Source organism: Huiozyma naganishii, chromosome 6 (genome assembly GCF_000348985.1).
Source record: "Huiozyma naganishii CBS 8797 chromosome 6, complete genome".
NCBI classification, from domain to species: Eukaryota; Fungi; Ascomycota; class Saccharomycetes; order Saccharomycetales; family Saccharomycetaceae; genus Huiozyma; species Huiozyma naganishii.
This window is the reverse complement of record NC_035927.1, coordinates 653,554-678,014: the sequence shown is the minus strand read 5'-3', so window position 1 is coordinate 678,014 and position 24,461 is coordinate 653,554. Positions and strand designations below refer to the sequence as shown.

At 47.6% G+C, this 24,461-nt stretch overlaps 17 protein-coding genes across 17 annotated transcripts; 9 read left to right on the top strand and 8 right to left on the bottom strand.

The window, feature by feature from the left end:
- Positions 1-850: 850 nt before the first annotated feature.
- KNAG0F03610 (uncharacterized protein) lies at positions 851-1,555 on the top strand (the record flags this gene model as incomplete). Its single annotated transcript, XM_022608811.1, has 1 exon — positions 851-1,555. The coding sequence occupies one exon, from the start codon at positions 851-853 to the stop codon at positions 1,553-1,555; it is 705 nt and encodes a 234-aa protein (XP_022465269.1).
- A 680-nt stretch (positions 1,556-2,235) lies between these two features.
- On the top strand, positions 2,236-2,634 carry ECM13 (Ecm13p; the record flags this gene model as incomplete). Its single annotated transcript, XM_022608810.1, has 1 exon — positions 2,236-2,634. The coding sequence occupies one exon, from the start codon at positions 2,236-2,238 to the stop codon at positions 2,632-2,634; it is 399 nt and encodes a 132-aa protein (XP_022465268.1).
- A 106-nt stretch (positions 2,635-2,740) lies between these two features.
- PRE7 (proteasome core particle subunit beta 6) lies at positions 2,741-3,487 on the top strand (the record flags this gene model as incomplete). The annotated part of the gene is made up of 1 exon (XM_022608809.1): positions 2,741-3,487. One exon carries the CDS (start codon positions 2,741-2,743, stop codon positions 3,485-3,487), a length of 747 nt encoding a protein of 248 aa, XP_022465267.1.
- A 55-nt stretch (positions 3,488-3,542) lies between these two features.
- On the bottom strand, positions 3,543-4,202 carry ERD2 (Erd2p; the record flags this gene model as incomplete). The annotated part of the gene is made up of 1 exon (XM_022608807.1): positions 3,543-4,202. One exon carries the CDS (start codon positions 4,200-4,202, stop codon positions 3,543-3,545), a length of 660 nt encoding a protein of 219 aa, XP_022465266.1.
- Positions 4,203-4,357: 155 nt separating this feature from the next.
- Positions 4,358-4,540, top strand: MIN6 (Min6p; the record flags this gene model as incomplete). The annotated part of the gene is made up of 1 exon (XM_022608806.1): positions 4,358-4,540. The coding sequence occupies one exon, from the start codon at positions 4,358-4,360 to the stop codon at positions 4,538-4,540; it is 183 nt and encodes a 60-aa protein (XP_022465265.1).
- A 121-nt stretch (positions 4,541-4,661) lies between these two features.
- On the bottom strand, positions 4,662-6,395 carry URA7 (CTP synthase URA7; the record flags this gene model as incomplete). The annotated part of the gene is made up of 1 exon (XM_022608805.1): positions 4,662-6,395. The coding sequence occupies one exon, from the start codon at positions 6,393-6,395 to the stop codon at positions 4,662-4,664; it is 1,734 nt and encodes a 577-aa protein (XP_022465264.1).
- A 310-nt stretch (positions 6,396-6,705) lies between these two features.
- Positions 6,706-7,233, bottom strand: MCM16 (Mcm16p; the record flags this gene model as incomplete). The annotated part of the gene is made up of 1 exon (XM_022608804.1): positions 6,706-7,233. The coding sequence occupies one exon, from the start codon at positions 7,231-7,233 to the stop codon at positions 6,706-6,708; it is 528 nt and encodes a 175-aa protein (XP_022465263.1).
- A 211-nt stretch (positions 7,234-7,444) lies between these two features.
- Positions 7,445-8,554, top strand: THP3 (Thp3p; the record flags this gene model as incomplete). The annotated part of the gene is made up of 1 exon (XM_022608803.1): positions 7,445-8,554. The coding sequence occupies one exon, from the start codon at positions 7,445-7,447 to the stop codon at positions 8,552-8,554; it is 1,110 nt and encodes a 369-aa protein (XP_022465262.1).
- A 129-nt stretch (positions 8,555-8,683) lies between these two features.
- KNAG0F03530 (uncharacterized protein) lies at positions 8,684-9,880 on the bottom strand (the record flags this gene model as incomplete). Its single annotated transcript, XM_022608802.1, has 1 exon — positions 8,684-9,880. One exon carries the CDS (start codon positions 9,878-9,880, stop codon positions 8,684-8,686), a length of 1,197 nt encoding a protein of 398 aa, XP_022465261.1.
- A 1,852-nt stretch (positions 9,881-11,732) lies between these two features.
- On the top strand, positions 11,733-12,515 carry KNAG0F03520 (uncharacterized protein; the record flags this gene model as incomplete). Its single annotated transcript, XM_022608801.1, has 1 exon — positions 11,733-12,515. One exon carries the CDS (start codon positions 11,733-11,735, stop codon positions 12,513-12,515), a length of 783 nt encoding a protein of 260 aa, XP_022465260.1.
- A 697-nt stretch (positions 12,516-13,212) lies between these two features.
- KNAG0F03510 (60S ribosomal protein eL43) lies at positions 13,213-13,775 on the bottom strand (the record flags this gene model as incomplete). The annotated part of the gene is made up of 2 exons (XM_022608800.1): positions 13,213-13,489; positions 13,774-13,775. Coding segments are annotated over 2 exons (279 nt in total).
- Positions 13,776-14,022: 247 nt separating this feature from the next.
- On the bottom strand, positions 14,023-16,146 carry KNAG0F03500 (uncharacterized protein; the record flags this gene model as incomplete). The annotated part of the gene is made up of 1 exon (XM_022608799.1): positions 14,023-16,146. The coding sequence occupies one exon, from the start codon at positions 16,144-16,146 to the stop codon at positions 14,023-14,025; it is 2,124 nt and encodes a 707-aa protein (XP_022465258.1).
- A 352-nt stretch (positions 16,147-16,498) lies between these two features.
- KNAG0F03490 (uncharacterized protein) lies at positions 16,499-18,694 on the top strand (the record flags this gene model as incomplete). The annotated part of the gene is made up of 1 exon (XM_022608798.1): positions 16,499-18,694. The coding sequence occupies one exon, from the start codon at positions 16,499-16,501 to the stop codon at positions 18,692-18,694; it is 2,196 nt and encodes a 731-aa protein (XP_022465257.1).
- Positions 18,695-19,017: 323 nt separating this feature from the next.
- FLR1 (Flr1p) lies at positions 19,018-20,664 on the top strand (the record flags this gene model as incomplete). The annotated part of the gene is made up of 1 exon (XM_022608796.1): positions 19,018-20,664. One exon carries the CDS (start codon positions 19,018-19,020, stop codon positions 20,662-20,664), a length of 1,647 nt encoding a protein of 548 aa, XP_022465256.1.
- A 304-nt stretch (positions 20,665-20,968) lies between these two features.
- On the bottom strand, positions 20,969-22,180 carry TIF5 (translation initiation factor eIF5; the record flags this gene model as incomplete). Its single annotated transcript, XM_022608795.1, has 1 exon — positions 20,969-22,180. The coding sequence occupies one exon, from the start codon at positions 22,178-22,180 to the stop codon at positions 20,969-20,971; it is 1,212 nt and encodes a 403-aa protein (XP_022465255.1).
- Positions 22,181-22,381: 201 nt separating this feature from the next.
- On the top strand, positions 22,382-23,236 carry EMC2 (Emc2p; the record flags this gene model as incomplete). The annotated part of the gene is made up of 1 exon (XM_022608794.1): positions 22,382-23,236. One exon carries the CDS (start codon positions 22,382-22,384, stop codon positions 23,234-23,236), a length of 855 nt encoding a protein of 284 aa, XP_022465254.1.
- A 100-nt stretch (positions 23,237-23,336) lies between these two features.
- Positions 23,337-24,266, bottom strand: TIP41 (Tip41p; the record flags this gene model as incomplete). The annotated part of the gene is made up of 1 exon (XM_022608793.1): positions 23,337-24,266. One exon carries the CDS (start codon positions 24,264-24,266, stop codon positions 23,337-23,339), a length of 930 nt encoding a protein of 309 aa, XP_022465253.1.
- Positions 24,267-24,461: the final 195 nt, after the last annotated feature.

Sequence of the window (24,461 nt, the reverse complement as noted above, 5' to 3'; positions counted from 1 at the left end):
ACCTGCCGTGGGCATGTCTTTTATAAAGCGGGGGCCGCGACGGGAGCGCGTGTCGGGGTGTGTGGGTGTGCACGGGTTCTCGCGTGTGATTGGCTGGGCGGGCTGTGCCCTGGACTCCCAAGAGCACACATGTAAAGCCATGTCAAACAACAACACCGGTGCAAGCCGTGGCACACGCTCAGAGAGAGAGCACTGCGTAATGTAAAAAGGCTTCAGCTTTCTAATGTACTGATCAACGATGTTTTCCATGGTCTATACTACTAAGTGAGTAACTATGTGCTTGCTTTCTTCTATCCTGTACATTGCTATATACAAGACTAAGTGAGAGTGGAATCTTTTCTCTCTGTATAACATCTTCCATCTCATTATCGTCTAGGATGATGGGCCTCCAGATTATAATTTAACACGCAATACCCTCCTCTTTTAGCCGCGGAGCCGAGGAAACGGAGCCACGTGATCCGCCCGCTGCTCCGCCATTATTTCAAAGTCATGTGACACAAAATAAAATTAGACCCGGTGCGGGACCGAATTTCTCAGCTAGGCAGTTTTCCATTACCCGGAGTTTTTATATATACCTTTTCGACAGTGTGTGCACCACTGTCACTGTTACCCCGGTTGGGCAAATACCCGTGTGTGTTTCTAGCACTCGGTCATCCTGTCACGTGATATTCAGTTTTTTCTCCGAATTTTTGCGGGCGGAAGGTCGAAATTTTGGCCTTTTTCTCCGGCGGAATTGCAAAATTTCAATCCCGCAATAGGTCTAAAAACTGTATATCACGTGACTGCGGAATTGCACGTGACAGGATAGTGCTAAGTACGTGCTGAAAATGCTATAACAACAGGGTCTTCCATGAACATTCTCTCCCCACTCCGACCGATCATACCTCGATTCACGTTATCAACCTCTACATTTGCGCCTCGGTTATTGTTAAAGCTGTTCATTCGTTTAGAGCTAAAATCTAAGTACCGTCTTGATACCAGCATTTTATTAAGACTAACCAAAGTTCAGAATGTTGAACTGGAGGATAAATCCAGGGTTTGTCAATTTTACATTAAGGTAGACACCACGATCTGCCACAAGTTAATAACTTTTGAAAATAAGAAAAGACAACAGAAAAATGAATCAAGAACTTTGCAACATCATATGATCGATCAACATGGTACTCATGTTAAAGACAGTTCCAACGTTTTTTGCACTTGTGTCCATCACGACCGTCAGAAAAAAACTGAATCTGCAAGGGACAAAGAAAAGTCCAGCAAACTCTGGATAGCTCTATTGAAAGGGCTGTCCAAAAGAAGGCCAAAAGTAGTGCTAAACCTGACGACGTGTCTCATTGGCGGTGGTGTTAGGACTGAGCTATCCGTTTTTGACTCTAGATTAATCATGTTCTGCAGTGCGACATCACGGCCACATTATACACTTATAATGGTGAGAGCAGTGATACCGCACCGTTTCGGCTCATTGTGGGCAGGCGCTTGCCAGAATGTAAGAATTTGTTTAATAGAAAAAGGTCTCGAACCATATCAGTGCGATGGTGAGAGAGCAGCTCCGTGAGCTCTTTGATACCCTGAGCGCAAACACTCCTGATATTATTTATCAACGATTTAACGTTTTGAAGAAAGTCAGATTGCCTTGGGTATCTTTAGAAACCGATGGCTGGACTTCAAACAAGAGGACAAGTTGTATCAGTGTTACGATCAACCTTATAACCAGAAATATGGAACGCGTTGTTTTTCCGATTCACTTCGGAGAAGTCGAAACAAAAGAGAAGCAGGAGCTAACAGAAACCTTGCTTTCGTTGATAAAAAAATTCTCGCTATCAAAATTGCTCACCTCCTGTTGCACGGATAACGCTGCTTCCGGGATAGCCATAATATACGGTTGACAGTACTGCTGTAGCACTTGAAATGCAAGAAGCCTTTTTCTTTGTGCGGGTAAGACAACACGCAAGCACGTGACGCCAGCTCGTCGCACGTGACAGTCACGTGGCCCGCTTTTCGCAGCAACTGCGCGATCTCGGGGATCCCACCCCGGCCCTTATCTCCGCTCTGCGCCCGCTCCCCCCGCTCCCCCCGCATTCCCGAGATCTCGGCGGCTCTTAGTAATCCCGGCCCGCTCCAGCTCTCGCTCCACACACCGCGAACGGACTGATATAAAGAGAGTGTGTGTTGGAAGATACACAGGGCATTGCACTGCACTTCACGAACCGTGTCACCGACACAACTCATACACAGATGCAGGGACAGCTGATAGACACGGTGAGGGACAAGCTGTGCGAGTGTGCTGGTGCGGTGCAGTCGCAGCGGGACTGCGACCTGCGGGTGCTGGTGGCACATGCCAATTTGCTGGACGCGCTGCTGCTGGAACAGAGACGCAGGGAACAGCAGGAGCGGCTCGGGCGTGCAGGGGCCGCGCCTCCGCTGCTGCTCGCCGATTCGTGCACGGACTCGTCCTCCGACGACGAGTACAGTTCCCTGTCCAGTTCAGAGGAGGAGGACTCCGACGAGGACTCCGACTACGAGTACAACGCACAGTACGGGATCCCCAGCGCGTGCGGCTCTGCCAACTTGCTCACGAAGATGGCCTCGCATTCGGACCCACAGTTGGGACGGCTAGTACTTCCAACCATGTAAGTAAAACACGACAGTAACGACCTCATGCATATATATATATATTCTTTTACAGTACCTTGTAATATCAATTTAACGTTAACGCTTTGATCTTTTAATTTGTAAATTTATGAAAAGTTGTAGTGGCAAAACAGTGCCACCACCACCACTACCACTAGAGCACCCCAGCGCCATGTCTCAGCCGATAGAACACCAGTTCAACCCGTACAGTGACAACGGTGGTACGATCCTGGGGATCGCGGGGGAGGACTTCGCCGTGCTCGCGGGGGATACCCGTCACACAACAGACTACTCCATCAATTCCCGGTCCGAGTCGAAAGTGTTCGACGTCGGGGACGGGATAGTCATCTCAGCGAACGGGTTTGCCGCGGACTCGACGGCCCTGGTCAAGCGGTTCCGGAACTCGCTCAAGTGGTACCATTTCAACGAGAACGAGAAGAGGTTGTCCCTCTCCGCTGCTGCTAGAAACATCCAACATTTGCTCTACGGGAAAAGATTCTTCCCGTACTACGTGCACACGATCATCGCTGGGCTAGACGAGGAGGGGAAGGGCGCAGTGTACTCGTTCGACCCTGTCGGGTCCTACGAAAGGGAACAGTGCCGTGCAGGTGGCGCCGCCGCGTCCCTGATCATGCCATTCTTGGATAACCAAGTCAATTTCAAGAACCAGTACGTCCCAGGGACAGGTGAAAAACGCCCCATCACGTACCTCTCCGTCGAAGAGGTCGTCAAACTCGTGAGGGACTCCTTCACCTCCGCCACGGAACGCCACATCCATGTGGGTGACGGACTGGAAATACTCATCGTCACAAAGGACGGCGTCCGCAGAGAGTACCACGAACTAAAGAGAGATTGAAGGCGGGCTCATATATCTATAAGTTATATACGTATAAACCCCAGAAAACGTACTCTTACACGGGGAGGTTCCCAGCGTTGCCCCTGATGACTTTCTTGTAGTAGATGTAAAAGAAGTCCGAGTACATGGCCGTCTGCACGATCCCGGCAACAACGGCGATCTTGTCGACACGAGCCTCGGAGACGTACCGCCAGATCCAGTTGAAGATGTACAGGAACCGGTACAACCCAAGGGCAAAGATGTAATGGACCGTCAGAGACTGCGCTCTGCCAGACTTGGACAGCATGAACAATTGAGGTAGGATCGCGACAGACTCAAGCCACACGGAAAAGGACCACAGGATCTCGAGCAAAGTGAACCTGTGGTGGAAACAGAGCCCGGCAACGAGACTCCCCAAAAGCAGGAAATGGATCTTGAAAGTGTCCTGTAGGACCATCTCCTTGTACGCAATAGGGTTTTTCGTCCGGAACTGCTGCAGAAGCACAACGATGTACACGCTCGACGCAAGGAAGAACACTTTCATCAGGAAGTTGTACAGCGAGACCCAGTGCCACGTGAACAGGTCCAAGTACCGCGTCATGAACACGAGCGCGTACAACGCCTGCGTCTTGAATGAGATCCCGTCAATCGACTGCGTCGACCGCACTGTGTGCAGCAAGATCCCAATACTCGCCAAGTGCGACAGGTCACCAAATATCCGGAACAGATTGATCATCGTGCGTCGCTATACAGCCTACTCTATTTGCCCTTCTGAACAACTGTCAATACGACCAGCAATACAAAGATTATCTCAATAAATATATACTAAAAAATTTTGTTCTCTCACGATAGTACCACTCAATGACCAACAACACCACATCTCACTGTGTAATGTGGTTCTACCAACGCAACCCGCTATGGGAATGGCTGCGAAGGGCCGTGCAGAGGCCCGCTGACGTGTTCATGTGGCTATTCACGGGGATCATCGTCGGATCCACGGTGTACTTGATTTTGGGGCTCCCAGGGCCCCCTACAACCGGGCGCGACCGTCCCCGGAGGGGTAGAGGGCAGTGAGGCGTGGCGTGCAAGCTATGCAGGTTATGGTTTTATTCTTTTAGATGGTTGGGGGCAAGATATACGTAATATGTTTTGTATACAGTAAATGGCGTACAGTCAACGTACTGAACAAGACGGTTCAAAAGTCCGTGTGTTCGTCTTGAATGCGGTACTTCCCAGCAATGACGTCGTCCAGGATGTTGGCGGACGCGGCGACGAGGCCGAGGAACGGCTTCGATGGGTCCAGCACTTTGGAGGTGTACTCTGGGTGGTACTGCGTCGCGACGTAGTACGGGTGGTTCTGCAATTCGAGGATCTCGCAACGCTTGTTGGACTCGTCTTTGCCCACGAACACAAGCCCGTGCGACTCCAGACGGTCGACAAACTCAGGGTTGATCTCGTAACGGTGTCTGTGTCTCTCCTCAACGGAGTCCGCGTTACCGTACAATTTTCTTATACGGCTCCATTCGGTGCCCTCTTGGAAGTACGTGGGGCGTAACCCGAGACGCATCGTCCCTCCCATGTTCTCTTTATCGACCTCAGGCATGTACACAACGACCTGTTGTTCGTCCGGTAGGTCCGTGACGAACTCCGTAGAGTTCCCATCCTTAATGTCCAAGATATCACGAGTGAACTCGATCGTCGCGATCTGCAAACCGAGACACACACCCAGGTAAGGGATCTTATTCTCACGCGCCCACCGTGCGGCAAGGATCATACCTTCGGTACCACGCGTACCAAACCCGCCCGGTACGAGGATACCGTCCGCGGTAGTGACCTCCTTCCACGCAAAATGGAACTTCTCCTTGTCGGCCTCTTGCATCTCCGGTTCCAAGTCTGTCGCCTCGACCCATTTGATCTCGAGCTTGCGACGGCACATCATCGAGGAGTGCTCTAAAGCTTTGATCACGGACAAGTACGAGTCCTTCAAGTTCGTGTACTTCCCAACAAGCGCAATCTTGACTGTGTCCATCGACGAGTCGAAATTGCCAGTGGTCGCCTTCCACTTCTTCAACAAGTGGCCACCTTTCTCGACGTCCTCCTCGCTCAACTCAATGCTTGTCAAGTTCAGTCTGTCGTGCAAGTAGTCGATCATTTTCTGCTCTAGAAGAAGCAAAGGCACATGGTACGTCGAGTTGACGTCGTGCACATTCACAACTTGTTCTGGGCCAACGTGGCAGAACATGGCAATCTTTTCGATCGTCGATTTCTCAAGCACTCTCGCACACCGACACGCAATCATGTCTGGGACAAGCCCTAGAGACCGCAGGTCCTTGATCGCCGCCTGTGTGGGCTTCGTCTTTTCCTCACCGTGAATCAGGGGCACCAGGGAGACGTGGATCAAACAGAAGTTCTCGCGTCCGACGCGGAATTGGAACTGTCTCAGCGCCTCGACAAAGGGAGCGGATTCGATGTCCCCAACGGTACCACCGAGCTCGATGATACACACGTCTGGTTCAAGCCCCGTGTCGTCGACAGGAACCTTCGCGACACGCTCAATCCAGTCCTGGATCGCATTCGTCAAGTGTGGGACAATCTGCACGGTCTTCCCCAAGTAGTCACCTTTACGCTCTCTCGCGATCACGTGCGAGTAGATCTTCCCCGTGGTAATGTTGTGGTCGCGGGTCAGGGTCACGTTCAAGTACCGCTCGTAGTTCCCCAAGTCCAGGTCTGTCTCCCCACCGTCGTTCAACACAAAACACTCACCGTGCTCCAGGGGGGACATCGTCCCAGCATCAATGTTCATGTACGGGTCGATCTTGATCGAAGTCACTTTCAAGCCGAGCGTCTTCAACAGCATCCCCGTGGACGACGCTAGCACACCCTTCCCAATACCGGAGATGACACCACCGGAAACAACAACGTACTTCATAGCAAAAACGTAGGATGAGATGAGATTCGGAATTCAAAGATGCAGAGTCCTTAGATTGTTCAAAAACGACCAAAAGGATGGACAATCGTCAAGTGGAGAACGGGCAATTACACACACGCACAGGGACTGCCAAAGGAAGTATACCACCACTGAGGAACAGCAATCACCTTCCTTGTAGTGTGACGCGGCGTCTGTCGAAGAGGAACTCATCGCTTAAAATTTTTCAGCTGAAAAAATTTGATGTCGCTTCGAACGGCGATGCCCTGCTGCCATGGTAGAGCATCGCCATGTCGGGGCCGGCATACCGTGCTCACAGGGACCCTGAGATCAATTGCAAAGCGGTCAGTAGTTCCTGTAGTGTCTCTGACTGCGGTGTGGCCGTTGCCGCGATTTCCTCGGTCGTTTCCGGCGGGTTGGTGACCAATTGCTGCGTGACCTGCGGATGGAGATTCTGCAGCTGCGATTTGAGCGTGTCGAACTCAGCGGTCGCACGCGACAGGTCGTCATTCAATTGCAGCGTGTGTTGCATCGTGTCTGCGATCTCCTCGTCCAGCGCCCCGTTGGCATCCATTAGGTCTTTCAGTCGGAGTGTAATCGCCTGCTCGGAACTGTTCGTACCAGCCGTCTCGTCTCCGAGCCGTTTCAGAGTCTTCGCTGCGGCAACGGACTTCTCCAGTGAGAGTTGCAATTGCCGACGCAACGCCAGCAGATGTTTCTCGTTGACGCCCAGTGTGCCCTTACTCCCCCCTTCCTTCAAAAAGTACAGTCTGTCCAGCTCCTGCAGTAACTGCGAGTGCACCTGCACGTGTGCACGCTCCAATTGCTCGATTCGGTCCATCGCAATTGCGAATGACTCTCCCACTGGCTCTCTTGCAACGCGACGAGGGCTTGTCCCCGTTGTACGTGTTTACTTCTTGACGTGTTTCAATACCAAACAGAAAATAGCAGTGAAATTTTGTTCATAGTGAGTAAGTAAGTATTCAAGCAGGTGGCACCTGCTTGAGCAGTTTGGTCTGGTTGCTGTGTTGTGTAGGTGATACGACTTGTAGATGAATTACAATAGTGTTGTGCCGCATCAATTGGGGAGAAAACGGAGACAGCAGTCGCCTCCAGTGGTCGAACGCCCCGCAGAAAGAATTCCGGATCCGCTGTTCCCCGCAGATGCTGAAGATGAGAGGAGGCTTAAACGGGCCGCCAGGTTTGCCCCCGGTGGGTCAGACAAGGTGAAATTAGGTAACACGTTTGACTCGATACAAGCGGAGGAGGACTACCGGAATCTCAACGCAATTAGCACGAAATCGCACAAGTTTGACAAGAACAAGCCCGTCGTGGGGCTTTGCCAGACGCTCGAGAAATCGTACCTGCGGCTGACCTCTGAGCCGAACCCGCAGCAAGTGCGGCCTTTGGCCGTGCTGCGCAAGGCGTACGATCTGATAATGCACAAGTACACAAACGGCGACGCCACTTACACCTACCTGTGCGACCAATTCAAGTCAATCAGACAGGACCTGCGCGTGCAGATGATAGAAAACAAGTTCACTTTAAAAGTGTACCAGACACACGCGCGACTCGCTCTCCAGTTCAACGATTTGGGAGAGTACAACCAATGCCAGAGCCGGCTGCTGGCTCTCTACGCACTACCCTCCATGAAGAAGGCAGACTACGAGGAGTTCACGAGTTATCTGATACTATACTACATCTTAACCGACGACATTGTATCAATAACACAACTTAAATGCAATTTGCTCGCTAATAACGCTCCCGTTTGCAAACATCCAAGGGTCAAGACTGCGTTCGCGTTGTTCCAAGCGAAAAGCGTGGGTAACTATCACAATTTTATGAAACTGGCAAATGGGATCTCCGGGTACGGTGCATCCCTCGTAGCGGCATTCTTAGAGAAGGAGAGATTGAAGGCGCTGAGCGTGATTTGCCAAAGTTACAACCAGATCAGCTTGGATTTCTTGTCACAAGAGTTGCAGTTCAAAGATGTCGACGAGGCGGTGCAATTTTGTACCAGTAAATCACTTCAAAGATTCATTGTAACAAAAAACAAGGGCCAAGCTAGCGAGTTTGTCTACTTGGACGCACGACTGAGTCGACCCACAGTGGTGCAACTTTACGAAAAATCCAAGAAGATAGACATTAAGGGCCAAAAATGACTAGGCTCCCCCCTCTCCCCCCCCTTGTCAAAGCCATCATCACTAGAGTATCAGACTTTTTCCCCACCGTGATAAAAACAAACCATGAGCTATATACATGTATATCTTGGAATATTTGTCAAAGCTCGGTCATACTTTCACCTCCAGTATCAGCCTCTGTGACTCCTTTACTTTCGTGAACGCCTCGGCGTATACATCCTCATTGCTTAAACTAACAATGTACCAACCGTCAATTTTGGTGACGAGGTTGTAATCTATGTGGAGGTGCAGATTATAGTTTACCACTTTCCGCAGTTTTTCAAGCGTTTCGATAGCGGTGCTCTCGCATTTGAAAACACGATAATCGCCGTTGATCAAGACCTTTATTTTGATCATTCGCGTCTCATCACCCAACACCAGCCATTGCTGTAAAGTATCCACCATCTGCTGACTCCCTGAATTTCTAACAGTCTCGATAAGCTCCGAGACGTAACTGGTTAATTCGTTGACTCTGGTCTCGTTGTTTGAGCACTCGTTGGCCACGCACGGCAGGGGCAGCAGGGGCAACTTGACACCCGGTTTATCACACACTGTTAGTAGGTGTGTGTGGATGCTATAAAACTCTTGATAGTATCTGTCGCGTCTAAACTTTTGGCCCTCTGCATTGACTAGGTTCAAAGAATAAGATAATCGCGACTGACTTGTATTTAGGTTCACTACTTGAACTTTTAGGACTGGTATGCGGTAGTTGACAGAGCTTGTTGAACTATTTGACGTTGAGGAGACCGACGAAGCTCTGCTCTGGGTCCCATGAGAGAATGTATCAGACGCAATGGTAGACGGGGACGTTGGCGGCGTCAACTCCATCAGCGTCCTTCCCCGGTAGGAAAGTGTCTGTAAGGGACCTTCGTTCAAATGCAACAGTCTGTCTTGATCTTTGGGTACCCTTTTCAAGGTCAGTGCCCTATTCAGACTTCTGTGCTCCTTGAGTACACTGTACAGAACACACCCTTCCCCAATTTTATTTACGAGTTTCACAAAGCACGTAGTATCATCAACAAATGAGATTAGTTGAACCAAGTCACCCTTGTGTAATACTAGAGGCATGGAAAGTGCATGTTCTGATGCTTGCCAACTCTTGGTTGGGTCATAATCTGCAATCGCATAGAAGAATTTCACCTCCGTGGGTGGTACTCTTTGGACAGACATTATTGACTGTTTGAATCGGGCAGACTCATTAGGATACTGTTGAATTGGCGTCGATATTGATAGCGGTTTCTTTACCCCATGTAAATTAACTCTGTCGTGATAAGAGTAATGCGGAAATGCCGGAAACATGGAAACCATAGTGTCGTTACCTGCGCCGCACTATGTTATGAACAAAGAGACAAGATTATACAGACACGTATCGTACATAGATGAGGGACAACAATGGTTTTTTATAATTGTAAACATCTGTTGCAAACGGCACTATCTGCAATACACTCGGAATATTGATTTGACGGGATCTGCGAGATGACTGAGATTCCATTTGTCAACAAGGTAAGAAAAAAAGTTACTATTTTGGAATGTCTTAGCATATGCACAGTTGGCCAAGAGGACAAACACTCTTGCAGACCGCATTGTGAAACGGTCTAAAACCGTATCTCATCAGCTCCTGCATAACACCTACGCGCTTTGTATCTCAATCGGAAACCTCGCATAAATCGATTATCCCGATCAGGAAAGATAACATTTGCTTTAGGAAAAAAACATTCTCTTTGGGGGCAGTTTCCATAGCCCCTCGAGCAGTAGAAGAAAGCAGCGACAACACCGGAGCTCTCTCGCGCGTCATGTGGTGCATTTCCTGGAACGTGTTATCTCTCCCGCTCTGCAAGCAACACGTGTCTTCTTGTAAACATAGAAGAGAGCACTTTGTTTAGACCTGGGTGTTGGAAACCGCAGTAAGACAGCAAAATTTACCCAAATGCAAAATTTTTTGCTCTGGAGACGAATCGTGACACTTTACGTACCATTATTTTAAAATGATTCATGTATTGTGCTTCAAACCTGTCGTCTTCCAATTTTGCTAATCTCTCGCATATCCTGGTGTTAATTTTTTCTTTACCTTTGAAAACACGACTTTTTTCAACAGGGAAAAAAATAAAATAATACAGTACATAGTGGGATCCTCGGTATTGGTCAAGATAAACCCAACATATTTGCCACCGTGTGTATGCTCGTCGTATAATACAGTAATGAAGATGAAGAATGTTACCTAAGTATTATGAGATGCCGGTCATGACTTCCACAATTGCATTTACTTTTCCATTTTTCCTTTAGAAACCTACCCAATGCCAATGCAAGTAGGTAGTAACCGTGAACGAAGAAAAAGCACCATGTTTTGTTAACATTCTTGCGATAGTAACTTCCAAAAAAGTCACAATTCTTGACATAATGCTCCTCCACCCCGTTGAGGATTCCTTATCAGTCAATCCTTTTGGAAAGAAACCTCTGTTTTGTTAAGTCATTGTAGTACAATTAATCAGGAGTATGATGTTTCATATAATTGTATTGTTCATCATTCAGTCTCTACAAAAAAAAGCGTATGATATTTTGAGCGTTTAGCGACGCAAAAACGCACGATTTCCTTGTTTATGGATATAACAACGTATGATTCCATTGCTTATGTGTACACTCTATGTACAATACAATAGGGAAGAGACCGATATCTAGTGGGGCCACCACTGTTTAGTCTCAGTTCGCCCAGACTTAGGGGATAGCAGAAGTTAGTTGTCTGAAAAGAACAAAAAAACAGGGTCCCCATCGGGGTGTACGGGTGGAAGCTTGCAAATATACAATGCTGCCCTTTACAGCAGTATACCCGTTTCCGGAAACCTTCTTCAGGGTCCATTGTATACGGACGTCGAGCTGTGCAATATGGCGTGACACCGGGATGTGTCAAGTTGGTAAAGTGGTCTTAGGGGACGGCGTATTCAGGAAACATCATAATGAAGCGACTAAAGAAAGAAAAGTAGAGAGAAGAGATGGACCCACCTTAGATGATGGGTCCGTCCCAAAATATATAAATGGAGAGATGAATTGACGTTTATCAATTTCATCGCTTCTTCTTCCCCTTCATTTCCTGTCTAAATTTTTTTTATGTGTCTGGAGTTGACACATAAAAAGAATAACAACAATTGTTAATACTATATTCGAAATGAAGTTCTTTAATGTCGTTTGCGCTTTAGGCGCCATCCAAAAGGCCTGTGCATTCTCCTTCCCAGAAGCAGTCAAAGACACTCTAGAGTCTCAATTGAACGTAACCGCTCAATTGTTTCAATTAGTGTTCCCAGATTTTGACATTTCGGGGAAGTTGCCTGTTTTGAAGGACACGTTTTCCGAAGTCGTGGAAATCGTGACCTCAAGGGGAGGTTCAAAATTTGACATTGCCGAAGCCATCGACAAGTTCAATAGAACAAGTACCCATTGGCTAACGGGCCTCCCCACCGACGACGAAGGCGCTGCTCAGTTGCGTTCAAATATGGCTGAGGCAGCGTCGATATGGGGAGAAGTCCAAGAGGACTTTGAATCCTCCTCCCCACTGAGAAAGGTAGTAAGAAAATATATTGCTCATCAATCACAAAAGGTCGATGAGCTGGCAGTGGACTCGGAAAGCTACGGAGATGACCTAGTGGCCCTGACAAAACACGTAGGTAAGTCATTGAAGTCTTACCGCGTAACAAAAAGGGCATTTAGGCTGCGGAAGCGTTCCGAAAATACTGGGGATGTTGAAAGTGAACTCGCTGTTGAGACAATGGACGCGGCGGACGACCTGAAATACCTGACGGAAAACATTTTCGCGATAATTACGGGTCTCGCCTTTGTTCTGGTTTGTTGGTCACTAACCTTCCATATATGTGTTGCTGTGTTGGGAACCTTGGTTACCATCGAAGTAATAAGATGGATCCTAGAGCTCGTCAAATACCTCAACGAGCGTTAAGCATTCCCAGTGTACTGCATTCATATATATATTAGTCGTGTTTATACCTTATACCTTTCTCTTTTTTCTTTTCTAGCCTGGTGTGTTAAAAATTCCCACCTGAAATAAGCGCCGAGCATACTTTATCACAAATAAAGTTTCAGGAGGGAATAAACTGTGTAGCAAAGCATGGTTTCCTCGAAAATCAGCAAATATAATACATAGTGCGGTAGTAGCAACTAGAGTAGATCATTGTAAGCAAGCATGACTAGCAGAGGTATGGAAGTTTTGTTGTTCTTCCAGTGGCAAGTTCCCACTTCTTATAAGAAAAAAATAAAAATCAATAATTCTAACACGCGGTGATGGCACGTGACCCCTTTTTTATAGTGGGTTCATGATCCAGTGCTGTTTGTAGAAGGACCCTCCCAGACTCAAGATATACATGCAGTATCATTGAATATCCTAGTGTGCTTCGTCATTCACATTTCGTGCAGCCTGCACAGTTGTGTCTGTACCTGATGGGCTTTCAAGTTTTTGGTATGTCGTATTCTCATTTCAGACAGGAAAGCACTAAGCCATTTTGAAGAATTGATTATTCATAGACAATGTGATGATGATTGATAGATTATAGTTTATACATATATAAAACCATGTTCCAATAGGAACGAAACAAAGTTAATAATATAGAATATTAGAGGTTAAAAGGGCATAAGCGCACTTAGGCTTCAACCATATCTCTCAATCTTCTAATAGTAGATCTGACGGTGGCGGCAGCGGCAGTGGAAACAGTGTAAGCACCACCAGCGACAGTCTTCTTACAAGAAGAACAAGTCCAGATACCAGCAGCACCTCTCTTGACAGCCTTCTTACCACAGAAAGAACATTCGTATCTGGAGTGTTGTTGGACTTCAAGCTTCTTGACTTGTCTTCTTAAAGAGGAACCGTAACGGACACCGTACTTACCTGTGATACCGACCTTCTTTGTTCTCTTAGCCCTGTAGTAAAAAATTGTGTACATTGATTTTCATCAAGTTACAGAATAATCTGTTAGTATTTTGAGTGTTTTTTTTCATTTAAAGGTGATGAGGGAGAAAAATATGGATAGTCCTGTGTGTACTCGGTTCCTGAAATATACATTTTGAAATATTCTTCTTCGGCATCGTTTCACTCCCTATGTATCAGTCCGAACACAAGGTTTCCGATCGTTGTTTCGTTCTTTTAGCACATCATCATATTCCAATATTCTCTCCTCCACCATTTACGTCTCTGGGTTTCATACATTTTGCGTCACTTGTATTGCTACTCCCTCTATTGAACAGTACACACTGTGGAAGTTACTAACCACACTGAAATTGATATATTTAATGAAATTTTCAATGTTCGTTCTGCGTCGACTTTTCCATTTCGTTCTGAAGAAACAAATTTCCTAAAACAGAAATTTTAAAAATGGCAGTCATTCGGAAGTGCAACATGTACGGATGTTCACAGCAGTCACAAATTCATCTTGTCCCCATCCATGCATTACTTCTCAGCTGGCCAACGATTTTACCCACGGCTGGCGAGCAATATTCAAGGCAATGACTTCGCTTAGCGCATAGTACCATTTATCTATCTCTTCATTCGTTGTTCCACATATCAACGTTATACGTGCCCCGTCTTGAAAATGTACCGTGAGACTAGTACCAAATAAGATCGCGTCCGTGAAATTCCTCGTAATTTTATTATCTAACGAACTCGTCACTTCTGCAGCGTTCAAAAGATTGATTTCGATAACAGGAGAATGTGAGTTCTCATGATGTCCTATCAATTTTGTACCATGCAAAATGAAATACCTTTTCTTCAAAATCCCCATAGGTAAATCCCCACCTTCCTGTAGTAAATACCCGTCATGCGTTACGGAACATTGTTTCATGTATTTTTCTACGATACGGTGCGCCCGATCAGAATGATCTGGAATGCATTCTTCATTCGAGGTTCTCTCTATAAAGCAAGCCTCAACCGTCAAAAGTCCTACCTTATAAGACGCATATTCTTTGGTCCACTCGTTACGAAGTTGTTGCTGAGAAAGAAAATCCTTGAATTTTGCTTTTACCAAAAATTCTTCGTCAACTTGAAATGTACAAATACCGTACTGCTTCTGAGGCCCCATAATATTGTCCCAAGTGTCGAATTCAACAGGTTGGTAGACAACTTTCTTTTCATAAACGTATTTCCTCTTTCCAAAAAGTGTCTTTTTACCTAGAGGAACTTTTTTGACAACCTCTATTGTCTGGTCCTGCAAACGATCGTACTTTAAGATCATAGTTAGTTGGAATTTGGTATTGGCTTTGAATGTCTCATCAATCACGAAACTTAATTCTTTTTGAATATCGATTTTCCCAGAAGCAGGGAACGGGACGTCTTTGGATACTTGTTTTGTTCTTCCTCCAAGGTTCAGATGAAGCGAGTATTTCGCGTTTCGGTATTTGATCCCTTCGAGATTAAACTTGCCGAGATCCAATAATCTTAGATATAACGTTCCGAAATTTACCAAAGGCTCTTTCTTCACCACAGGTGTTTCTTGTGAAATGTTTTTGGGACTACCGCAAATTGGAAGCATTTCCTCTACCGGTGCAATGGCTTGTTTGATAGGAGATGTGCCCAATACTTTCCGAGGGGAATTTACTACTTTGAATGGGCTCGAAACATGCTGTGGAACAATCATCGGTGACGCAAACCGTGTCGATGGTGTATTTTGAGCCTCAGCATTATCCTCCATCGATGTTTCGCTACTGGCCTTTGATAAAATACTATGGTCCTCATCAAAGACGTTGAACATGTCGACAAAGCTTTTGCCAAACTCATTCCTCAAATCTGTTTCTAAGTCGCTTAGCGTATTATCATCCTCTTTATCAACTTTGCTATTTGGCTCGCTAGTATGGGCCATGCTAACAAGACGAGGCCTTTGGACTTTCGATCTCGTCTTTTCATATTGTAAGTTCACTGGATTGGCCAACTCCTCTGTGTCACACTCAGCATCCATTGTCCATAACGACTCGGCATCTGCAGATGATATGGAGGACAGAATAGATAATCTATCTCGGTTTTTTTGAGCTGCGGCTACGGAAATACTCGCTTGTTGTTTTGGCGGCAAAATCAGCGCACTTTTAGTTGACCCCAATTGATGGAACGGTGATGCTACATGATTTCTTGAATCCGTCGTGTGAACGGTGGTCGAGGGTGATTCGATGGAAAATTGAGAATTTACAGGTGTCTCTGCTGCAGTACTGCTCACTCTCCACTCTATATTTTCTTTACTTGAAGAATCCATTGTAGAGTTTTGTTGCTCGTTTACGCTCGTATTCAACAATTGGGCGAGCGAGCTTGCCCTGAACATTGGTTTTTGGCTCTCCAGTGGGGGTAGATTATTACCCTGTACAGCTTCTATTTCCTGTACCATTTTATTCACTTGGGAAGTTACTCGTGTGGCCCTACTCTCACTCTCCTTTGTATTGAAATGGGCTAACATGGCCATCGTATCGTCTCCTATCCCATTGGCTTCTGGTTGCGATATTGCATTAGAGACTTGTAAACTCAATTCGTTATCGATCTCTTGGACGAGCGAGCCCATGAGCTCTTCGGCATTACTTTGATGCTTCCCAATGCTAGTCATGTAATTCTAATTTACTGCTCAACAGTTTGGACAATACTCAAATCCTGTAACAGATGCTTTATACGTTTCAGGAATTTCTTGCTCTTATTCGATACTATTAAATCTTGTTTTGTTTACATTTTATGACATTCGGCCAGCGACTTCCCGAATTAGGTATGTATAGCCTGTATCCAGTAACTATTACTGTAATGGGACATTAGACGCTCAAATAGGGCGAAACTATGCTTAAATAAGAGATTCTCCTAATACGGAATGTAGAAAACTAGTTCGAGGACGGCGATTGAAGATTCGGAGTCCCTCGAACTCTGAGAACAAGAGGACTAATACATTCAAGAGGTCTGTAAGGCTAATCATGGACGGGTTAGCAGATGTGAGGGATACGCCTCATAAGTTGGGGTCCTACAGGGGGACGCCTACCACCCCGAACAGCAAATTTTCCGATAAATTTTCGAGTTTTCTACCGAGTTCCCTAAGTGCTAGATTCCATAAGCCAAAGATGGACGGGGAGAACAAATTAATGAGTTCTGTGATAAATAATGAGGTTATTTCGAATCCCCACGATTTTCTGGGTAATGGGGACATTATGGGCGGTTCTGGTACCCCGCTAGGAGCTGCTGGTACGAGCAATGCTACTCCCTTGGTGAATTTTCCCTCTGGCAGCAACACAATTTTGGAGTCTCCAGTAACTCGGTCTCGACAAAGAACTAATACCGTCCCAGTTCAGTGGGGTTTGAATTTACCTAATCTGATGAAAACGGAGTCCACATACAGTGAAAATTCAATATGGTCTGAGGATATTGGAAGGAAAAGATCTCAATCCATGGCAACCTACGAGTCTATGCCCTCAGCGCTGCCCATATTTCAGGATGATGTGGACCCTACAAGCTTGAACTGGATTACTACGAATCAGAAAAATGTGCCGCCCGCAAATTTAACGGCAACGTTGATACCTACCTCGACAATTGCTGTGTCCAATATATTCCCCATGCAAACACAATCCGTGATGTGGTCGAACGCAATGAACATGACAAGCGTCGTATTAGGTACTTTATTTTCTCAGTTTGGTAAGATTGTCTCAGTAAGGACACTGCAGAATCTGTTTATGGCCATCATCGAGTTTGAAAGCGTCGAAAGTGCAATTCTCGCGTTGGAGACAATGCAAGACAAAGAGATCAGTATTGTCGGTGTTCCCTCAAGGATAACTTTTGCCCGAATTTTGTCATATTCCCCAACGGAATCACAGTCAATCGCGGCACCACGTTCCATGACTCATGATCTTGTTTATAATGGTACTGTTAAGTTTCAACTGCACCCTAACGGTATGCGAATCCCGATCTTTGTGGACCAATACAATTCAAACAGCGTTATAAGACCGCACCTATCAGCTTCAAACAGCGGACCAGAGACATGTCCATTTCCATTACCTCCTCCGTCGTTGGCGCAGTTGGCCAAACCATTGCAACATACCTTGGATGAACTAGGTGCTAAGGTGAACATTAGCCGTTTACTTTCTATGAAACCGTGTAATAACATGGGCCAGTTTGCCCCAATGCCTGACGCAGTACCTCATAAACAGTTCCAAACACCAAAATTGCGGGAGATTCGTAAATCCTTGGACAACAATTTGATGAGCACTTTGGAGATCGAACAGCTGGCTCTTGTAATGCTCGACGAGTTGCCTGAACTGAGTTTGGACTATTTGGGGAACACTATTGTGCAACGGCTATACGATAAATGCGGTACCGTTATTAGGGACATTATTTTGAGGAAACTTGCCGATTACCTGAGCTTATTTGGCATTCATAAATCTGGTACCTGGGTGTGTCAGAAAGTGATCAAGCTAGCAAACACCGCCAGAAGCAAACAAATGATATCAAGGGGCATTGAACTTTACTGTACCTCGCTCTCGAATGATCAGTTTGGCAATTACGTTATCCAGGAAACGATTAAGCTGGGATATCCATGGAACCAGTTCATCTTTGACAATGTACTAGTTAATTTCTGGAACGTTTGTTCCAACAGGTATGGTGCACGTGCAGTAAGAGCGTGCCTGGAGTCCACAGAGGGGATTGTACAAAGTCAGATAGCCGCAGTGAGCAGCGCCATCATACAGTATGGGCAATACCTGATAATCGACCACAACGGGGCGCTACTGATCACATGGCTGCTCGATACGTGCCATCTTCCAAAACGGTACGAAATGCTGACCAATCACATCCTTTCCTATTTGGGGGAACTGTGCTGCCATAAACTAGGGTCTCTCACCATCCTCAAGATCCTCAATTCAAGGGGCAACGATACATGCAAGCAGTTGATCCTGGAGACAATTTTCGAGCTGCAAAATCCGCATAACCTGGACACTCTACGCTACGTTCTCCGCGATCACACGTTGCAAGGCTCCCGCTGCATCTACAAAATGGTTACCTCCCGCTTAGTGCTAGACGCAATGACTAAGCAACTTGTCCTTCAGCGGATCAGCTCCGTCCTCGCCGAGGACTCCTCGCAGCATTACCACCGGTTAACTGAAGAATGTAATAACCCGTCTTAGATCCACGGAAAAGGGGAAAAAATTTACGGCTTAACTTTAAACGGAAAAACTAAGATTTTAGACAATAGAAAAAGGCGGCCATCGCGCGGTCGTAACACGGGAATCGGGTGTCTGACGGATATGCGACGGAAGTTCGGCACATATCCGCCAGGTATTTGGTAAGCAGAGATGGCCCTTACTTTGACCTCTGCGACCTCTGCTTGCCTCAGGAAGGATATAAAATGAGGTGGTGTTCAAGATTCAGTCGAAATCGTTGGTAAAGTGTTGGATGTACAGAACCATTCCCACCCCGACCTCGCCTACGCCATCACTAAGTCGCAAATATGACCTCCATATTTGTTAAAAACACGTTTCTGATGGATGTGTTGGAATATTTCAACGTCGTTCACATACACGAGCCCCTTCCTGAGGGTCAGACCGCCAATAGTGAAAGTGACCTGGAGAAACAGGTGACAAATATGGGCCAGGACTCTTTGTCTAGTTCAGGAAGTGGCGAGGATTCTACAGGTGCTGCAGATGGACAAGGCGAATACGGTTCCGTTCTTCAGAAGAATGGAACAGACCCGTTCCTAGTAGACTGGTACGGTCCCCAGGACCCAGATTACCCTGTCAATTGGACAATGGCCAAAAAAATATTCCTAGTGATCCAAATTATGCTTCTAACATGTTTGACGTATATGGGATCCTCTATTTATACACCAGGGCAGGAGGAAATTCAAAAGGATTTCCACGTCGGTCATGTCACAGCCACTTTAAACCTATCCATGTACGTTCTCGGCTACGGACTGGGTCCAATCATATTTTCCCCTCTGTCTGAAGTTGCGAAATTCGGCAGGCAACAAATTTATATATACACATTCTTCCTCTTCATGGTGTTCCAAGTTGGTTGTGCCACAGTAAAGAACATTGGTGGGTTAGTCGTCCTAAGGTTTTTTTCTGGTATTCTATGCTCCCCATCGTTAGCCACGGGTGGTGCCACTATGGGTGATATAGTAGAGGCTAAATGGCGTCCCGTTTTAATTGGTCTTTGGGCTATTGGGGCAGTTGCCGCACCAGTATTGGCTCCATTGTTAGGTGCAGCCATGGTTGTCGCCAAAAATTGGAGATGGATCTTCTGGTTAATGCTGTGGATGTGTGGTGCTAGTTTGATTTTATTTGTCATCTGTTTTCCAGAGACTTCAGCAAACAATATTTTATCCCGTCGTGCCAGAAGATTAAGAAAGCAAACGGGTGACGATAGGTACTACACTACACAGGAGCGGATTGACAGTGCTATTGAGCCGAAGCAGTTTTTGATTACCACGCTTTACAGACCCATCAAGATGATACTGCTAGAGCCCATCATTATGGCCTTCGACTTATACATTGCGTTATGTTACGGTGCATTCTACTTGTTCTTTGAGGCGTTCCCCATTGTCTTCATCGGGTTATACAAATTCACTCTTGTTGAAATGGGTGTAGCTTATTTTGGATTCTGCGTTGGTTGCATATTCGCGTACGCTCTATTATTGCTCTTCTTGGCCAAAGTTTTAGGTCCTAGGTTTGAGAAAGGCGAAGGAACCCCGGAAACATTCCTACTGCTAGCTATGTGTGTCAGTTGGTGTTTACCATGTGCATTGTTTTTGTTTGGCTGGGCAGCCAATACGCATTGGATTGTTCCGATCATTGCGGAAGGTATCTTTGTCATTGCAGTGTTCAACCTTTTCCAAGCTTCATTCGCATACTTGAGTGTATGTTACCCAAAATACGTAGCTTCGGTATTCGCAGGGAACGGGTTTTGTCGTGCCGTTTTCGCTTGTGCATTCCCATTGTTCGGTAAGGCGATGTACGACAACTTGGCTATTGATGGTTACCCAGTTGGCTGGGGGTCATCCTTGGTTGGTTTCATCACAATGTTTTTGGCCGCAATCCCATTCGTTCTTTACAAGTATGGTCCAGCGTTGCGTGCCAAGTCCAGATTTAAGGATTAGACAGTACATTTCTCCAACACTCGTGCATAACAAAGTGTTTGCTGCTGATTTTATAGACAATACACGTTAACCGTGATAATAGCAACCGCTTTAGGGTGCGTTCACGTAATTGTATATAAGCTGTTCAGATTAATTCATTTAAACACAATTCATCAATCGCTAAAGATAGAGGAGTCAGATAGGATGCGATGACTTCTGTCTCCTCTTTTACAAGTTGTACTAATAATATATATATGTGTGTGTATGTGTATTGCATTTGATAACGTCTAGATGTCTAATGGACAAAGAGTTGTGGTTCCTTTGTCTAATCGTCGTTATCGCTTTCGTCCTCGTCCTCAGACTCGGCAGTTTCCAACCATGTGATGAAGGGTTTTGCTGCTCTACGGACCTTTTTGGAGACTTCCTTGGGGACGAATTTCTTTGACGATTTGGTCCCAAATTTCATGATTTCCTTCTCGGAGACGATATCATTGTTGTAACACTGGATGAGGATCTTTGGTAGCTGTGGGATCAACTCCTTGTGTTCTAGTCCTAGGAATCTCTCGATCCCACCAAGGAAGTTTCTCTCGTATTCTGGCGAGACGAACAACTTGGTGAACAATGCGCTGTGGGGTTCGATTTCGTTGACGATGTCCTCGTCGAAGAGACACTGGGCGATGACGCAACCGATCTTTGGGTCCTTCAAGACGTCCAGTTCTGCGGCCTTCTTGTAGATCTCGACGTCCGAGGGGGTCTCCTTCTGCGAGACGACCCACTCACCAAAATCGTCAAGTAGTTTCATCTCAGGGTCAAGGGTGCCCGCATTCGCCTCGGACTCCTTGGCACGTCTCCTGATCGCCTCCTCTGACATGTCCAGAGCCCACTCGTCGTCCTTGACCTCGATCTTCTCCAGCTTGGACGCCGCGGCGTTGATCTGACGGGCCAACTCGTCGTCGTCATCATCGCCTTCGCCCGCTGGGGACGAATCGGAGGCACCCGCGGTCCCCTGTGCGATATCACTAATGGAAACCCCACCACCACGCACGTTAGCGGACGCGGTCGCAGCCTTCTTCTTCTTCTTGGACCCAGAGTCCATGGCCTCTGGAGGGTTCTTCAAGATGAACGACGACAACTTGTGTCTCAAGTCCATGGGCGTCCTTTTCCCACATGCTTTACAGTCCCTGACGAGATCGTTGTCCTTCGTAATAACGATTTCCGTCTCCGGGTTCTTACACGACCCACACAGCACAAACTTGTTAATGAACCCGTCCAGGACGTCCTGCAACTTCGCGGGCTCGTGGACACCGTTCACAAGGTATCTATCCTTGTCCACGGAGATGGAAGTTTGCGCACCAAGCTCAAATCCAAAGTACTTAACGATGTATGGAGCGGGACGGTTCAGAGCCCTGGCCACGTCAGCGACGTTCAGCACGGCGGTCTTGATACCGTTACCACGACCCTCCACTTTCGCCTGCAGTGGGGGCATTTTGTAACGGTAAAAGGGATCATGGTTGTCTCTGCAAATGTTAACGGACATGTCGGCTCGGTATCAATGCGTGAGGTAGACTGGTCTCGGTACTTTGCTGTCCTGTCTTTAAAACTGTTCTTGTAGTGAACGTCGAAAACTTCATCGAAAATTTTTCACTTTTAAAGAAACGACTTCTTTGCGATGACCGACGCCTGCGACGTGTTGATGTTGGAGGGTGAGACGAGCGTTTGAAGGTCGATTGAGTGTGTGATGTTTGATCTCGGGCTGATGCGGGAGCGGTTGTTGACTGTGGCCGCCGGACGGGTGTATTTTCGGCTGTCCGCGGGCGAGATAGTCCGTTTGCAGGGGGACGTCAAAGCGTACCTGTCCCGTGGGGACCGTGCGCTGTCCAAAGTGCAGCTGCTGGCGCTGTTGGAGATGCACTTCTACCTATGTGTTCTGAGTGGTGCAGATAAGGAGGCATTGAGTGTTTTTCACCGGTGTAGGGACAATTTGGGGGTCAATTCCCCGAAAGTGCAAGCGATGTACGCGACTTTGCTGCAGAGTGACGGCGAGGACGCCGTTGGGTACTACACGAAGCTGCTGCAGGACGAGTACGAGTACAGCACGGACCCGGCGAGCTACGTGTTCCTGTCGAAGCGGCTGCTGGCGGCGCGCGGGCTCGAGGAGGGCTCGCCGCAGATGATCGAACAAGTGGGCGCGCTGCTGGAGCGGTTCCCGCTGGACGCGGAACTGTGGTGGTTCATGGGCGACCAGTACTTGTGCGCGCAGGGTCAGCTGTCGAAGGCCGCGTACTGTTTTGAGCAGGTGCTTTTGTCTCATGCCCTTCAACTACTCCGCTTTTGCACGGCTCGCCGAGGTGCTGTTGTCCATGAGCAAAGCGGGGCCCCGGGGGAGCTGTCCCGTGCCCTGGAGTATGCCCTGCGGAGTGTAGAACTGAGCGAAACCTTTCTGCGCGGATGGTCGCTCGTGTACACGATCTCGAAGCAGATGAAAGGCAAAGACGAGCTTGTTCAGCTGGCACGTAGCAGATTGCAGAGCATCGAGGAGAGTTTTAACGAGAGAGACAGTGCCACAGCACGGTATATACTGAAAGCAGAGTAAGTGCATCGCACAGACGGGGTCCGTGCATCGCAAAACTCAGTATATCTCTATACATCTACGTAGGATCGTCATCAACTGTTCAGGTTCCACGTCAAACACTTCACAGCTGGATAGTCTCGCAGGTGCGTTCCACAATGGGCAGGTGGTCAACGACCCAATTGCTGTCCCTAAGCAGCGCACGGAGGTCCCTGTGCGGGGGGACCCCGCCGCGGTGCCGTTTGAACACCTCATTGTAGTCTGCCTCGTACCGCTTCCACTCGCGGACGACACGGTTCTGCGCAAACTCGACGTACAGCCGCGTGTCTTGCACCCGGAGCAGCACGTCATCGACACGCAGGAAGAACCTCGCAAGCAAGAGTAACCGCTCGGGCATCACTCTCACTTTGCAGGAGTACATCGATGCGCCGTTGTCCCCCAGTTCGTCCTCGTACAGGACCATGTCATCGAAGAACAGTATCGGGTCCGGCTTCGCGAGCATCGCGAGCGGCAACTCAGCAGTGGTATCAGCGACTAGAGGGCACCCAGTGACCGTGCCTCTGTACCGTGTAGTGTACGTCCAGTCGTACTGTTTAGCGATCTGCGGGGGAGCACCATCGCAACGACGGTGCTTGCTTCGAAGCCAATCGCTCGCGCAGGAGACTCTCACGCCGGAATCCTCCGTGGGGACCTCGCGCAAGGCATCCAACGCGTTGAACTCGATGTCCCAGTGCTTCGACTCGTCCAAGTCGCACCGTATCCGCACGTAGTTCCCTCCAAAGATCATCTCAGGAAGTGCCCCGAGCCCAGGAAGGTGCTCCGACTCCCACTGCGACAGCGCGGGCGTATCCAGGATGGGCCTCTTCCGGGACTCAATGGTCCAAGAACCCACAGAGATCGAGGGTGTGTCCTCTAGGGGCATGATCGCGGCAGGTGAGGGGATGATGACCGTCCCGCAGTGCGCGCACGCAGGGTTCCGAGGGTTGTTGCAGCGATGGGGCAGCGGCAGTGACCGCACCTGCCGGCCACGTGTAACGGGCGGGACCTGATCCATCGTTTAACGTCCTCCTTCCTCCGTCTCTCTCTCTAGCGGTTGGGATGTAGTGCCAGTCTCTTGTTCTTCTCGTAAAAGGTATTAAAAGATGACCATCGATTGTGAGTACCAACCACTTACCGCTGCTACTACTGCAGCTACCACTACTACTACTGCAGCTACCACTACTACGAGAGGGGAGTAGCGCAGCAGGGG